Source organism: Sitophilus oryzae, unplaced genomic scaffold (genome assembly GCF_002938485.1).
Source record: "Sitophilus oryzae breed Bouriz unplaced genomic scaffold, Soryzae_2.0 scaffold_54_pilon_pilon, whole genome shotgun sequence".
NCBI lineage: Eukaryota > Metazoa > Arthropoda > Insecta > Coleoptera > Curculionidae > Sitophilus > Sitophilus oryzae.
Genome location: NW_022147140.1, coordinates 40,927 through 56,400, shown reverse-complemented (window position 1 = coordinate 56,400; position 15,474 = coordinate 40,927). Strand labels below are relative to the sequence as shown.

Sequence of the window (15,474 nt, the reverse complement as noted above, 5' to 3'; positions counted from 1 at the left end):
GGCGCCATCTAATACATGGATCAGGCAATTCTTGTTCAAAACACTGCCATTTAAGTTTTTCCCGCATGCGTGTATGGTCGTTGTTTAATTGGGACGGCCGGCCGTCCAAAAAAAAATTCAAATACTTTTGACAAAGATATGAAAAATTTAAAAAGTTTTTTTAAATTGCACCCTCAATTTTTCTGTACATAATTGGATATAGCATAAAATTTTGCATAAATGCAAAATTTTGAATGCCGCGGCCGATGAAGACAGCGCGGCATTTATCTGTGACTTAGTTTCTTTGAATAAATTCTCTTTTTAACTGTTTGTCTTTGAATAATGTTTATTAATGAAGGGGTCAGAAAGCCGCACCACTGATCACTAAAATTGCGTAGTTCTTCTCGCACACCAGAAACCTGAGTAAATAAATGTGCGCGGTTTACCTATGGAGCGCGGGTGGTTCGTTAAAATAACAAAAGCAAACGAGCGGCTAAGAGGCGCCGCGCCATTGCGATGCATCGCGCTTTTAATCGACATTAAAGAGCCTACATAATTGTGCTAATAAGAGAAAAAACTCAGTAGCGTACAGCTTTCTTTTTAGAAAAATATTCAAGTGATACCCAATATGCGCGTCCCTGGTGAATGTGTCCACACCTAAAATCGAAACAAAAGAAAACTTCAACGCCCTGTAACTACAGAACAAAGGAGAATCAGACCTATATTGATATAAATTTTATTTTTGGTGACGAATCTCCCCACGATTTATGGCACATGTATTTTAAAACACCCTGTACACAAAAGCATATTAACCTATTTTAGCATGGTTAGAATCACGGAGAGAAAATCTCCAGTAAAAAACCTGGAAAGAATTTTTCCGAACAGTGGGCACCCTATATAAAATTTTCATGAATCTCTTGAGTGGCCATTGGTCCTAATATAATGAATTTGCTATAGGTACAAGGTCATCATTGTTATTACCCTCTCGTGTAAGAAATTTGCGTCAGTTATTGTTCTAAACTGTTATGTCATTCATAACGAACTATAACATTTTACAACAATAACCGATTGTTTTACCGGATTTGGGGCGGGTTCATTTCTTGAAATAAGTCTAGGATTAAAGTTTATATGATAGTACAAAAACAATGGTCTTGTTATTACGCACGAGACAGTAAGAACAATATTCCGATTGTCACGTGGTTTTAATAGAACACGGTCCTATCAACGAACACTTCAGTAGATTGAAAGTAAGAAATAATGGCGAATGCAGATTCTGTGAGGAAAATGGGGACACACCACATCAACTCAGGACAACACTGAGTGCACCGAGACGGTAACCATTCGTGTCAGGAGATTCGGTACGATTGATATCGAAGATGGAGAACTAACATTTGTAAAACCGTCTGATATTGGCTTTTGCCAAACCCCTGACTCTATATGATGAGTTATAACTCGTTATAACTCAAGAAAGGAAGACACACAATAGATCTGTGGTCGCGGTGATTCCGCGCCAGTGAGTCGCGCCAGTGAGTCGCGCCAGTGAGTCGCGCCCCTCCCATACATTCTACAATCTATACAAGACAAGGCGGGCGGGGCAGGCGAAGCGCTCAAAAACTAGCGGAGTTGACTAGCTGGCTATGATAAGCTGTAGTTTGTACCTAATCAGTGCAAAATATTCAAATCCTCTCATCTATTTTCCAGTGGCGGTTCGTGGTCATTATTGTAGGGAGGTCAATATCTAAAAATATTGCGTCGATTTTTAAGACGCGCCCAAATTTAATTAGATTCCTACGAGATACTTTCGTTCCCAAACCAAACCTACGTTTAGTTAAAGGAAAATAAATCTAAAAATAAGTACAAATTCTGTTAAAATGAAACCTACCCTTACATTTTTAAACAGGTGGTCTAGTGCCATTTCACTAAAAATCCAAACAATGTTCTTTACAGAAATTTTCCACGGTAGGACTTAAATAATAATGTCACAAAAATCTCTGTCTCTTCCAGAACCAGTCAACACAGTTCATCATTTATCCATAACCAGAAAATTATTATCTACACAAATTTCGCGCTGCACTTCAAACACTCGACAAACTAAAACTAGATCGGATTTCTTTCGATATTAATATATATTATTGCTTTATATTGACTAAAAATTGATAAACGACACAAAAAGTTATTTTATAATTTGAGTTTTTATAAACATCCAAACTGCCCACACGGGGAAATTTTTCCAGCGATGACTGAAATCCTTTTATGAATGACGCGGTCAATGGCCAATAATACAATCTATATCTATCGCACCTTAACCCATAATATGTTCTATACGTAGTATACCTTACCTTGTTTGGAGTTTAATACGTGTAAAGCATAGCGGGAACGAATGACAAAATGAAATTTTGACCGGCATGCGGCAGTAGGGAAAATGTGTAAAATAAAACGTTTTCAAGCGAAAATTGGACAAATTAAAGATTTTTGGGAATAGTTTTGAATTTCTTAGGACGAAAAAAAGTGATTTACAAAAAGTATCACTTTTTGTAAATACACACTAGGTTTTTCTAATTTTTTCTTGATTTTTCTGAGGGGGAGGGCATTGACCATTTGACCTCATGGTTAAGCCACCACTACTATTTTCTATAAACACGTAACCTTCCACCGAGCACATTTACAATGCCTCCTATGTGACACCGATTGCTCGTTTCTACCAGTTAGGAGTTGCACTGCAGCAAAATGCACTCTAATCTTAAAGCTGGGTACATATTCGTACAGTGCAAAATGAGTACATGAAAATACGTTTCTGTTTTTCATTCTAGAAATCTTTCTAAACGGAGACACGCAAAAGAATTTCTTGCGGAAGTGTACTATTTTTATTTATTAATTGTAAAATATAGCAAGATTTTAAAAGTACTTGGCAATTGGAATTCGTAAATAGACGCGTTTTAGCTTACAGCGTGTTTTGATTGCTTTGGTTAGGTATGTTTTGGTTTGTTGGTTCATTTTTGTTTATTATCGTTTTTTTTTCTCGGTACGGTATTAACTACAGTCTAAATTACAGTATCTGCTAGATTCAGTTCATACCTGCACAAGAAAAGTGTTAGTTAATAAATAAATTCGTTCAAGGTTTCCCGTGAAGCACCTTTTTCTGATAATGATTTATAATAAATCAAAAATGTTATTTTAGACTGTTCCCGAGAAATTGCTTCCAGCTAGAGGCAACTGGAAAAAAGCTATATATCTTGCCGAAAACGGAGAAGAAAATATATTAAACACCTTCTCACATAAATTTATTGGAGACTTTCCTAATACTTACACTTATACTAAACACTTAGCGGAGCATTGCATTAATGATCTACTAACTTCTAAGATACCTACAGTAATTGTAAGGCCCACTATTGGTAAGTTTATTTTGTTAATTTATTGTCATATTAGTAGTCTAAAATATGTTTTTTTTTTGTTTAATTTGTTGTCGCACGTAAACAACAAATAAAATACTTAAAACTGGGCGAAGTGATTTCCGTACATTATTCGTAAATAAGCCGTGAAATTGAAACATTCTCCGCGATTCCTTTTCTTTGTATAAGGTTCGACCAAAAGGGTGTAGCATTCGGCGTGCCTCCCAAAAACGCAAATGAAAACAAAGTGATTTGTCTTCTGTAGCGTCTTTAGTGATTTCTAAGATGAGACCGAGTTATAGGCGGACATAATATTTAATAATACTGAAACTTCCTTACACGCCCTGGGATTAAAAATTCAAAGCCATGACACACGAACTAGTGAGACGGCCGTGACACGGGTACAAATAAAAATATTTTTAACACATAAAAACTATTTTTTACGCGTATAAAACTATTTGTTGCACGTAAAAAACTATTTTTTACTGTTTGTATACGTTTCGTCCTAAGATTCAACCTTGCCATTGTGAGACGTCGACGCATTTCTGCCAACAGTGGAGGGTGCCCATTGTCTGTGACAACAGAATCCAAGTAGTTGCGAAACGAAAACAGCTTATTTTACGGCTTTTTAAAGGCTAATTTACAGCAATTATTCGCTCTAATTAAAAGCATTTTACTTACAATTTTTTTCCGATGTTTGTGCTGTATAATATGAGCTGATCACGCTATTTTATTTTAGTTAGAGGTTGAACAAGTCGTTAATTTTATACTACTATTTACAGCAAATTTATCTAATCATTGGTAATCCTTATAAACGTATCTTAGCTATTCTTAAGAAAAGGAGCTTTGATTTTAAGATATAATTACCGTTAACTTAACAAATAGCTTTTCAAATAAAACGAACTGGGGGGAGTACGAGTTGAGAAACAAGTTCATGTATTTTCTTTATTAATACCTTTTATAAATAAGAATATTATGATTTCTTTCAGTTGTTGCTGCAATAAATGAACCACTAAGAGGTTGGATAGACAATTGGAACGGTATCAACGGATTATGTGTTGGGGCAGGCTTTGGCGTTTTCAGAATAGGTTTGGGAGATCCTAATATCGGATCAGATTGCACACCAGTAGATAATGTTGTTAAAGTATTGATTTTATCTGCTTGGAATAGAGCCCAACGGAAGTAAGCAAATGACTCAATGAGTGAATCACAAGTCAGAATTAATAAAAGTATTAGTTAAATGGTGACTCATTTATTCGTTTAATCTCAGGATTGTTATAAGTATCTATATAGTAAATTTAATATCTAACAGTATTTACCTATTCACGAAATTGAAAATATAAATGAATCCATAAACCTTCGAGAGATAACGTGCGGAGCATGACTCCGCGCGTTCAGAATTTTCCCGATATTTGACGAATTCTACCGACATTGACGTACTGCGCCTGAGTAGCTGTTGCATTTGACGTTACAAAAATAGTGTCAAATAGCGAGGTTAGAAGACTGATTAGTTCTCGAATATTGGTCATTTGCGGAGTGACGCTCCGCAGGTTATCCTTATTGCAACATTTCTTGATGTGAGTATCTTCTTTTTTTATTTGTGTTTGCTTGATTACTGAGCACAATTATGTATTTTTAGAGTGCGCTATGGACTATGCAAAAGAACAGGAATATCTTCAACGACTCTCTGACGAGGTAGATACCGATGTCAAACCCGATGACGACGATGCAAGTTTGACCAGTGACAATGAAGAAATCCAAAATTACGACACCGTTGATGACCAAACAATTGAGACCATTGATGATTTGAATATTCTGCTGACAAACGAACAAACGGGACAACAGCTTGCTGCGCTTTATACGGGGAAAGATTGAAAGACAAACTGGCGTAAGCACCCTGGAAATATACAAGTAAGAACTCGTGCAGAAAACATTATCAAATGCCTTCCTGGCCTTCCTGGCAAATGCAAGAGGGAAAAAAAGTGCGATGGAGATTTGGAGCCTTTTTTTCCCCGATGATATTTTAGAGGTTATTGTTGAAAACACAAATATTTTTATTGGCATGAGCCACTTTGATCCCTCTAATCGATCAGCAAGGCAAACCGATATTATTGAATTGAAGGCCCTCCTTGGACTACTTTATATTTCAGGCATGTCAAAAAATAATCATGTTAATGCCGCCGATTTGTTCAGAACGAACGGAACTTCTATGGAGATTTTCCGCCTGACAATGTCTCTCCAAAGGTTTAAATTCCTATTATGGCATATTCGTTTTGACAACACAACTACCCGTGAGGAACGTCAGAAGTATGACAAGTTGGCACCAATCCGCGTGAAGTATTTGATGCATTTAATACTAATTTATCTAAATACTTTTGCCTCTCAGAGTATACGACGGTGGATGAAATGTTAGCAGCATTTCGAGGAAAATGTGGGTTTCGAGTTTACATGCCAAATAAGCCAAATCGATATGGCATCAAAATATACTCCTTGGTAGATGCATAAATGTGTTACACTGCAAAATTGGAAATTTATGTTGGACAACAACCTCCTGGACTCTACAAAGTCCAAACAGATAATGTCTCTCTTTTATCTCGTCTTTGTCAGCCAATTTCTGGTAGCAGAAGAAACGTGACAATGGACAATTTCTTTACTAGTATGGCTGTTGCAAATACCCTCTCAACTGAACATAAACTAACAATTCTTGGAACTATAAAGAAAAACAGGAAGGAATTGCCTTTGGAATTCACACAGCCTGCACCTCGGCCTGAAAAAACCAGCATGTTTGGATTCCAGGACAAAGCGACAATTTGCTCCTATATTCCCAGGAAAAATAAAGCTGTCCTTCTGTTATCTACAATGCATTTCGAGGATGATTATATTGACGAGAAAACTGGACAGCCCGCGATTATTTTAGATTATAATAGAACAAAAGGCGGTGTTGATACAGTGGATAAGATGTCTGAGGCCTATAACTGTGCCAGACCGACCCGTCGATGGCCTATGGTCATATTCTCTTCTAGTTTGAATATAGCTGGCATTAACTCATTTGTTATTTACAAAAGTAATGCAGGTTACAAGAATACAACCCCTCGACGATTGCACACTTGCGACGACGAGCGTTGAATACAAGGATTCCACGAAATATCAGAATCCGTGCCAAAGAAATATTGGGCATAAGTGATGAGCCTAATTTGCAGGCTCCTTTCCATCGGCCTTTTCAGCCTCAAACTCTGAGGCTGAAAAAGGCCGATGTTTTCAGTGCGACAGAAAGAAAAACAGACCTACCCGGTTTAAATGTTCAAGTTGCAGAAAATTTAATTGCTTAGAACATTCTAAATATATTTGTTCTGACTGCAAATGAAAATGGACAATTTGAAAATTATTTTTTTTTTCAAGCCGTTTTTAGCTAAATGTTACTGTTACTATAAGAATAGGTTTTGTTGCTTACTATTTTATTTTTTGATTTGTTAATATGTACTTAATTGATGAGAATTTAAGAATTTGTTTTTTTATATTAAAAATATGATTTATAAACATGAAACAATAATATAAGAACTAAAAAAGCGTAGCAATATTTTATTTACCCAGTATTTTTGTCAAATTTCGAGAGAAAACAAGTGCGGATTTATAAGTCTTACTCCGCACGTTACCTTTTATGTCACGGTTCGGCACGTTATCTCTCAAAGGTTAAGCTCGACGCTTTAGGAACTAATATGCTTTTATTATATCAAATACCTAGTTCTTTTTTATAAAAGCTAAAAAATACTTTAAATACAAAAAATGTGCACTTTTAAATTTTCTATCTAACAAAGGAATATTATAGAGTGTTTCATCTAAAAAAATTAAGAAAAACTATTTTATATTTTAGAAAGTTTCACATTTTGCTAAATTGAACCTTGCATAAAATTTTTCGGTACCTCAATCTTCTTACAGTGTTGTATAGTAATAATAAACTGTTATACATTTTTAACGACCACTGTCGATAACTGCAACTTGTAAGAGCTCACTTCTCTAACACAGGAGCTATGCAGTGTGCAAGCCAGTTTGCGCAGTCCAATTGTACAATTTAACTGATTATACACCCACTATACTATTCGGAAAGCAAATCAAGGTCGCATTTGGTTGTCTAACTTTGTCGCATCTCGGCCTATCTCCGGTTGAAAAGAAAGAAAACTGTAAAGGATACTTTTGTTAGCATACAACATGGTTTGATATAAATCCATTCGAGGCCGGTTCTTGAAGTACCAGAAGATGAAATAAAAAAAATCGATCAATATCCATATTTTCCACTCAAAAAAGAGATCAGAAAGAAAATCAGTTTTTTTTTATTTTCATAGACGTTACTACCTCCTTAAACAACTATTTAACTTTGTAAGGTTTTGAATGTATTAGTTCTATTATATGTATATTTTATAATTTCAGATCACTTGGAACTGTTGAAATAATGCAATCAAGCGCTTACAACCAGAAGAAGTACAGTATAAAGCATTTTACAAAAATAGCCATGGACGCAGGTTATGAAGTCCCTCTGGATGTAAAAATGTGGTATCCAAATATAACATTTACACAATGTTGGACTTACTATTATATTAATGCAATTTTAATTCATTTTATGCCAGCAGTATTACTTGATTTATTCCTAAAACTCTTTGGACACAAACCATTGTATGTACTTACGTTATTGGAACAATATACAACAATATATAAAACAAAAGGCGAATCTCTCACAATCTTAAATTACGATTCGCTATTAATTTATCTACTTTTTCTACATTATTAATTTTTTTCTTCGTCACAAAAGCATTAATTTTTGCGACCGTGATTGACATTTAAAAAAGTAATTTTAACTCATAGGCATAAAAGTAAAGCACTTTTACGCCTAAGCACAAAAGGACGAAAATATAATAATTAAACTGACATAAGGTGTCAAATTCAACGACTTGTAACAATAGTTTCTCATATAATTACTTACAAGATACAATATGATCGAAAAAAAAGCGGCGTCAGCAATGAAATGCAGATCGCTGTCATTTTATATGTAAAATTATACAGGTTGCCCCAGAAATAAGTGCAAGTATTTTAACTGGTAGTATAGTTCAACCCCAGAAACACGCTATGAGGTTTTTTCTCGAAAAAAAAAATTGAAAATTTGATTTTTTTTAAATTTTTTTTAGTTTTTAGTTAAAAAACATAATTTCTTAATAAAATGCAACATAGGTATTAGAGTAAATTTACAAAAAAGAAAATCCAGAAAAGATCCAGTGGTTCTCAAAATTTTAGCAAAAAATCATTTTTTTGGAAATTTTCAAAGTAAAATAACTCCGTTATTTTAGACTTATTTGAAAAACGATAAAGAGAAAATATGTTTCTTTTATCGAGATCTACCACCCCCTAAAATACTTGCACTTATTTCTGGGACTCCCTGTGTAGCGAATGTCATCGATGTTTATTTTCAAGCCAACTGGACGCCGTTTTTTTATCATACGGTATTACTTTGAAATATTTCTATATTATTTGCAACATTTGAAATTATCTAAAAAAATATCTGTGTCGTTTAAAAAAAATAACTTATTCTCTTCGGTTTCCTACAAAATACAAAATACACACCGATCTGCAAGTAAATATGCCCTTTTTTGAGGCGTAACTCACCGTCAAATTACAGCTGCTCTTTTGCGTTAGCCCGCGGTTACATTGGACGCGAGTCCGTACGTTTTTTTATACGTGCGAGCTCTGACAGAATTTACTCGCACGACTATTTTATTTTAGTGGTTACATTAGATGCGTGTTCAGGGTGTCCTGTGTGTCGAGTTTGTCAAAGCGGACGCCACTACTTTGATGCTGTCTGAAGATTTAATAACTATCTAAATAACTGAAGATTTAATAACTACTTATGAACAGAAGAAAATGTTGGGTAAATGATTTATATGCAAGAAAAGGAGAAGAAAATAAATATGTAAAATATTTGGTGAATTAAAACAACAACCGGTCAAATTTTTTGAATATTATACAGGGTTGTTCACCACATACGACACGATGTATTGTAGCTAAACGATTAGATTTATACAAATTGTAAGTTTTGTGTTCGTTGAAGGACTATTAGAGCTACAATTTAAAAATATTTTTACAAGATACAGAGTGTCACAAATAAGTAAAAAATATTATAGTTGTGTTTTTTTAAATAGAACACCCTGTATATTATTCTATTTTTGGATTATACGATTGTAATAAAGGTAAATTTGATTAAGGTTTATCACACTTAAACCTTACCGTTTTTGAAATATTTTCAATTTTATGAAATTGCAGTAAACATTTTAAGGCTTCATTTCTCCAAGGGTATCAAAGTTTTTAATACTAAATATTTGCTGAAGATTATTAATTGATCAGATATTGTGCTGCAATAATAAAAATATTACTACCTTATGCAGAGTGTCCAAAAATTTGTATTAAATAATTACTAGCTTTAAACGGCAATAACTCGTTTAATTTAAATGGAACACCCTATATATTTTACGTGAATCAGATGCACAATGTAATTGTCTACCAAATTGTATTATACCATTTTTTTCCCACCTCTTCAAGTTTTCGTAGAAAATGCATTTTCTTATAATTTAGACCTCATTTATCACTATACCCATGGAATATTGATATTTTAGCTTATTTTTAAAGATGTAACAAATTTTCAAAGGGTACAGATACTAATATTGTCGATATAGTTTGCTTATTTAATTGAAACATTAAAAAAACTGTTTAATTATTTTTTGTTAAAGAGGACCAATTAATATGATCCCAGTATTTAAACTACATTAATTGACTGTTTACGTTGATTAAAAATAATTGCTCCAAGTACTAAAAAACTGAATTTTGTGTGTGTATTAGACAGTGTGATAAAAAGTTACACCTTCTAAATTTTATTTAATTTTTTGACGAATGCTTTATTTATAAAAACAGAGACGTTCATTTTCATAACTTATTATTATATTGATTTCTCAGCCAAATCCACATTTATTTAGAATACTTTATCAATTAAAACAATTTAAAAGTATGTAGTTAACTAATTTTTGGTGTTTTTGGTCGGAAATAATGGTGGTATATTTAATGGGTATAGTCTTTTACAAAGATTTAAATAGTTTTTTTTTGTATACCAATGGGCAATGGGCTTGCAATATTTACCACCTGTAAATTTTGTACATATTATATGGTGCTATAAAAAATCTGAAATGTCAATATTCCATGGGTATAGTGATAAATGAAGTCTAAATTATAAGAAAATGCATTTTCTACGAAAACTTGAAGAGATGGGTAAAAAATAGTATAATACAATTTGATAGGCAATTACGTTGTGCATCTAATTCACGTAACATATATAGGGTGTTCTATTTAAATTAATCAAGTTATTGCCGTTTAAAGCTAGTAATTATTTAATATAAATTTTTGGACACTCTGTATAAGGTAGTAAGATTTTTATTATTGCAGTACAATATGTGATCAATAGATAATCTTCAGTAAATATTTAGTATTATAAACTTTTATACCCTTGGAGAAATGAAGCCTTAAAATTTTGACTGCAATTTCACAAAATTGAAAATATTTCAAAAACGGTAAGGTTTAAGTGTGATAAACCTTAATCAAATTTACCTTTATTTCAATCGTAGAATCCAAAAATAGAATAATATACAGGGTGTTCCATTTAAAAAAATACAACTATATTATTTTTTACTTATTTGTGACACTCTGTATCTTGTAAAAATATTTTTAAATTATAGCTCTAACAGTCCTTCAACGAACACAAAACTTACAATTTGTAAAAATCTAATCATTTAGCTACAATACTCCGTGTCGTATGTGGTGAACAACCCTGTAGAATGTTTCCATCAATATTAATATATCCTAAATAAAAATAAACCTGGTATTCAAAAATATTAAAATTTTTCGGGAAAGTATTGGGCTCAGAGATATAAAAATTCGAACGCTCGGACGTGCACGTATTAAAAAAACAAACCAGTTTGTTTTCATCCGACCAACGGAAATTGACGTACGTGCACGGACGCGCAAGCTCCGATGCAATGTAAGCGCCTGCGTAAATACCATTTGTTTGTTTTTTGCTGCGTGCACGTCCGTTCACGTACCACCAAAAATACGCACGTACACGCATCCAATGTAACCACGGGCTTAGGGTTAAGCGGTGAAAAAAAGTGGTTTTATTCAGTCAGTTTTCTAGTTAGCAACGTTTAATAGTAATTCTTAACAGATCAATCCCATAATTTCTTTAATCTTTGTGTGATGTGAAGAAAAATTGAAATTACAAATCTATTGTCTCGTTTTGAGGTTTGAAACTTTTGATACTGACTACCAAACTTTTGTTAGGTGACATCAGTATGAAGTAGAAAGCGTTTGACTCCTGTCATCGCGTGCTTAGATAGATAACGGAACATGGCCTGGAAAGACATGTCCGTTTAAATTAAATCCTGTTGGTATAAAATGATATTTTTTGGAGGATTTGAGACACACACAGTGGTAATAATGAGACAAAGGTAGTGGAAAACATGAGACAACTTAAAGGCATTTTTTTGGTGAGGGGGTGGTAAAAAACCTTTAATAGGCGAATGGTGCTGGTTCCCATCACCATCTCGAGAGAGATGATCATAGAGACGAACTCTAGACAGTGCTGGAGTCAAATATTATCCACTAAAAAAGTCCACCTCCGAGGAACCAGCTTCCGATGTGTGGTCTGGTTTGGCAAAAAAAAATTAATTTCACTCAAAATGAGTTATTTGGGTCATAAATTACCTAATTAAAAATATTTTCTGGTAAGGGGGTATGGAAGGAGGTTTCTAGAATTTAGAATGAATGGGAGGGGGATAAATCACTGCGACCTTACAGATCTATTGTATATGGGAGGGGGTTAAAAATTTAAAAAAATCGTAACTCCAAAATTGTAGTAGCTAGCGAAACGCGGTTTTCAATTTAAGATTAGGAATAATATTTGCAACAAAACTTATAATAACATCAAAATCAGTCAAAATCGCAGTTTTGGGGATAATCCGTGTTTCCGTAGTCCGTTTTTGAGAAAATCCGTGTGGAGAACTCCAAACTCCCATCGGACGCGACACCAGGTGGCGGATAGGGGAAATAACCGCGGACCAAAATTGGAAAAATTCCTTTACTTTGAAACTAAAAGAACTGCCTACCAACTTTTTATTAACATATTTTAGTATGGGCGGCTATACGTGCCTCCCGGCGCCAATTTTTATTTAACATTTTGAAGAAAATGCACTCAAATTTTTGCTTGTTCTTAAATAGTTAATCCCGTTTATACTTTTCCAAATTTCACCCATACCGTTTTAAAGAAAATTATAAAAACCTGAAAATATAGTTGCATTTTTTCCTAAATCCTACAAAAATCTAAAGGCTTTTCTATGGTAATATCATTTCGATTTCATTCTTTGATAGATAAGATTATTTTTAACTTATTGTTAATTTTGATTGACGTCATATTTTTTGCTATTATTAAAGTATCATATTTTCCTATAACTATTATCACCCAATAGCATAATCAATTCATGAAATGATCAATCAATAGCATGAACTAAATAAATTTTGTTCTTCTTTAACATTTTTAAACCAGCAAAAATGTGACTTTAATTAAAATTCTATCAATAACAATTCATCCAAGAATGAAATCGAGATTATATTTCCATAGCGTTTTGATTTTTATAGGACTTATGAAAAAATTGAATGAATGAAACTATACTTTCATGTTTTTTTTTTTAATTTTCTTTAAAACGGTATGGAAATTTGGAAAAGTATAAACGGGTTTAAACCATTTTAGAACAAGCAAAATTTTTTATGAAGAGTTCATTTTTCTCAAAATCTCAATGATAAAAAAGTTTTTTTCCTCTTATAAAGACAATCCAGGAACATACTGTAGAAGAAATACTTTTATATTTAAATGGTTGTGACTGAGGAAAAAGCTAAATGTTTTGAAAAATGCCTCATTTTTACACCACTTAGCCTTACCGCTTTGTAAGAAACCGCGGCTTACCGAAAGTACAAACGGGATTAACCTTTTTAGAATATAGAACAATCAAAAATCTTTATGAAGAGTGCATTTTTCTCAAAATGTCAATTATAAAAAAGTTTTTTTTTCTTCTTGTAAAGACAATCCGGTAACATACTGTAGAAGGAATACTTTTATATCTAAATGCTTGTAACTGAGAAAAAAACTAAAAGTTTTGAAAAATGCCTCATTTTTACACGACTTAGCCTTACCGCTTTGTAAGAAACCTCGGCTTAACGCTCGTCCGTCAATCACTTTTACACTTAATTAAATAATATACTACTATTTCTAAAAGAATGTAGACAGACATTTGTTATATTCAATTTCAAAAATTAATGGAGACTTAAATTAAACACACTCGTTTGATAAATAATTATTATCTGAATTATCATATATCTACAACACAAACATATTCAAATTAATAAAGTTATCGGTTTTGTTGATTTTTTCAGCTTATTCAAAATACAGAGAAAAGTTTTTGTATCAAATATCGCACTGAATTACTTTATGACTCATGACTGGGATTTCCTGAATGATAATGCTATGAAATTATTTAATGATGATATGCTAGGTTCAGAAAAGGAAGAGTTTAAGTTCCACATGGTTAAAAATGACAAGGAAACATACGATTACATAAAGGACTCCTTTAGAACGACCAGATGGGTTTTGTTGAATATGAGTAAAGAGATTAAACCTAGAACAATGGCATTGAACAAAGGGTAAATATAGTCTGATAAATTTTTGTGAAATAGAATAATTTATTTTTGAATATGTTCGACATTCTGTAAAAAAATCTGTTAATGCAGAAATAAGATGTTAATGTTTATATTGCAAATATTATTTGTAAGTTGTAAAGTTTTTATTATAATATTATATGCATAAATATTTGTAGGCTTTATTATCTGGATAAATTATGTAAAGGACTGTTCTACTTAGCCGTTATTTGGTTTTTATTTTTCAAACTTAATATCATAACAATTTGTTGGGAATCCACTTTGAAGTACTGGAAGAAACTGTGATATCAAGAGTAAATACTATATGCCGCTCTTGCATGTAACTTGGTTATTGTTATTACGATACTTTTATATATGTTTATTAGTTCATGTTACATCTTTTATTACAAATAAAATATAAAAACGAGTGAAGAATTATTTTGTCGTACATTATTCTCTCTATAACAAAATAAAATACTAATGGCTGGCAAAGGTTAGTCTTGTGTCGAGATTTCCGTATGTAAGAAGAGTACAGGGTGAGTCAACGATAGAGTAAAGTCCATTATGTAATCGGGAGATTAATATATTTAACAGAAATTGATAGCTTAAATATAATTCTAACTAGCTTGACAAAACAATGTCTTCTCTGGGCCGAAATCAACAACCTCTGACATTCAACTGTTTCCAAAGCCTACTACTCCGCTACTCGCAAACATCAGCGGACACGGGGTGCAGGCACGGCGTGAAAATGACTGCCGATCATAAGGATCATAGGCGTCGATAACATTCGGCCATTCCTGACTTATGAATGTCCTCACTCCTCTGAATCACACTAAAAGGACATAAATAACCAGAACCTTTTAAAATGGCATTTTTAAATGCTGAAATAAAAATATATGTTAGATTGATTGCTGCTGATACTAGACAATTGATACAAAACCAATTGACAAAACCTTATCAGCCAATTGTTACCATTATTACAACACACTAAAAGGAGAAACATAATCAGAATCGTTTATAGGACATTTTTTAAATGCTGAAATAAAAATATATGTTAGATTGTTTGCTGCTGATATTGGACAATTGATACAAAACCAATTGACAAAACCTTATCAGCTAATTGTTACCATTGTTACATCACTCTAAAAGGAGAAACATAATCAGAATCGTTTTAAGGACATTTTTTAAAAGCTGAAATAAAAATATCGATAGATTGTTCACTGCTCATACTGGAGCTACCTCTTATTTGCTACTTAAATAAATAAAAATAAAATATTGTAACTCACTCAGAAACAATACTCAAAAACTTAGGATGGACAAATAAATTATTCAG

The 15,474-nt window shown here is 32.9% G+C and overlaps 1 protein-coding gene across 1 annotated transcript in view; it reads left to right on the top strand.

Moving 5' to 3' along the window:
• Positions 1-14,563, top strand: part of LOC115886968 (putative fatty acyl-CoA reductase CG5065) — a 40,718-nt gene extending 26,155 nt beyond the window's left edge. The window contains exons 5-9 of the mRNA XM_030906296.1: positions 3,158-3,371; positions 4,358-4,550; positions 7,794-8,036; positions 13,881-14,147; positions 14,321-14,563. Coding sequence (XP_030762156.1) covers positions 3,158-3,371; positions 4,358-4,550; positions 7,794-8,036; positions 13,881-14,147; positions 14,321-14,447 — 1,044 coding nt within the window. The 3' untranslated portion in view covers positions 14,448-14,563. The remainder of the gene's footprint in view (positions 1-3,157; positions 3,372-4,357; positions 4,551-7,793; positions 8,037-13,880; positions 14,148-14,320) is intronic.
• Positions 14,564-15,474: the final 911 nt, after the last annotated feature.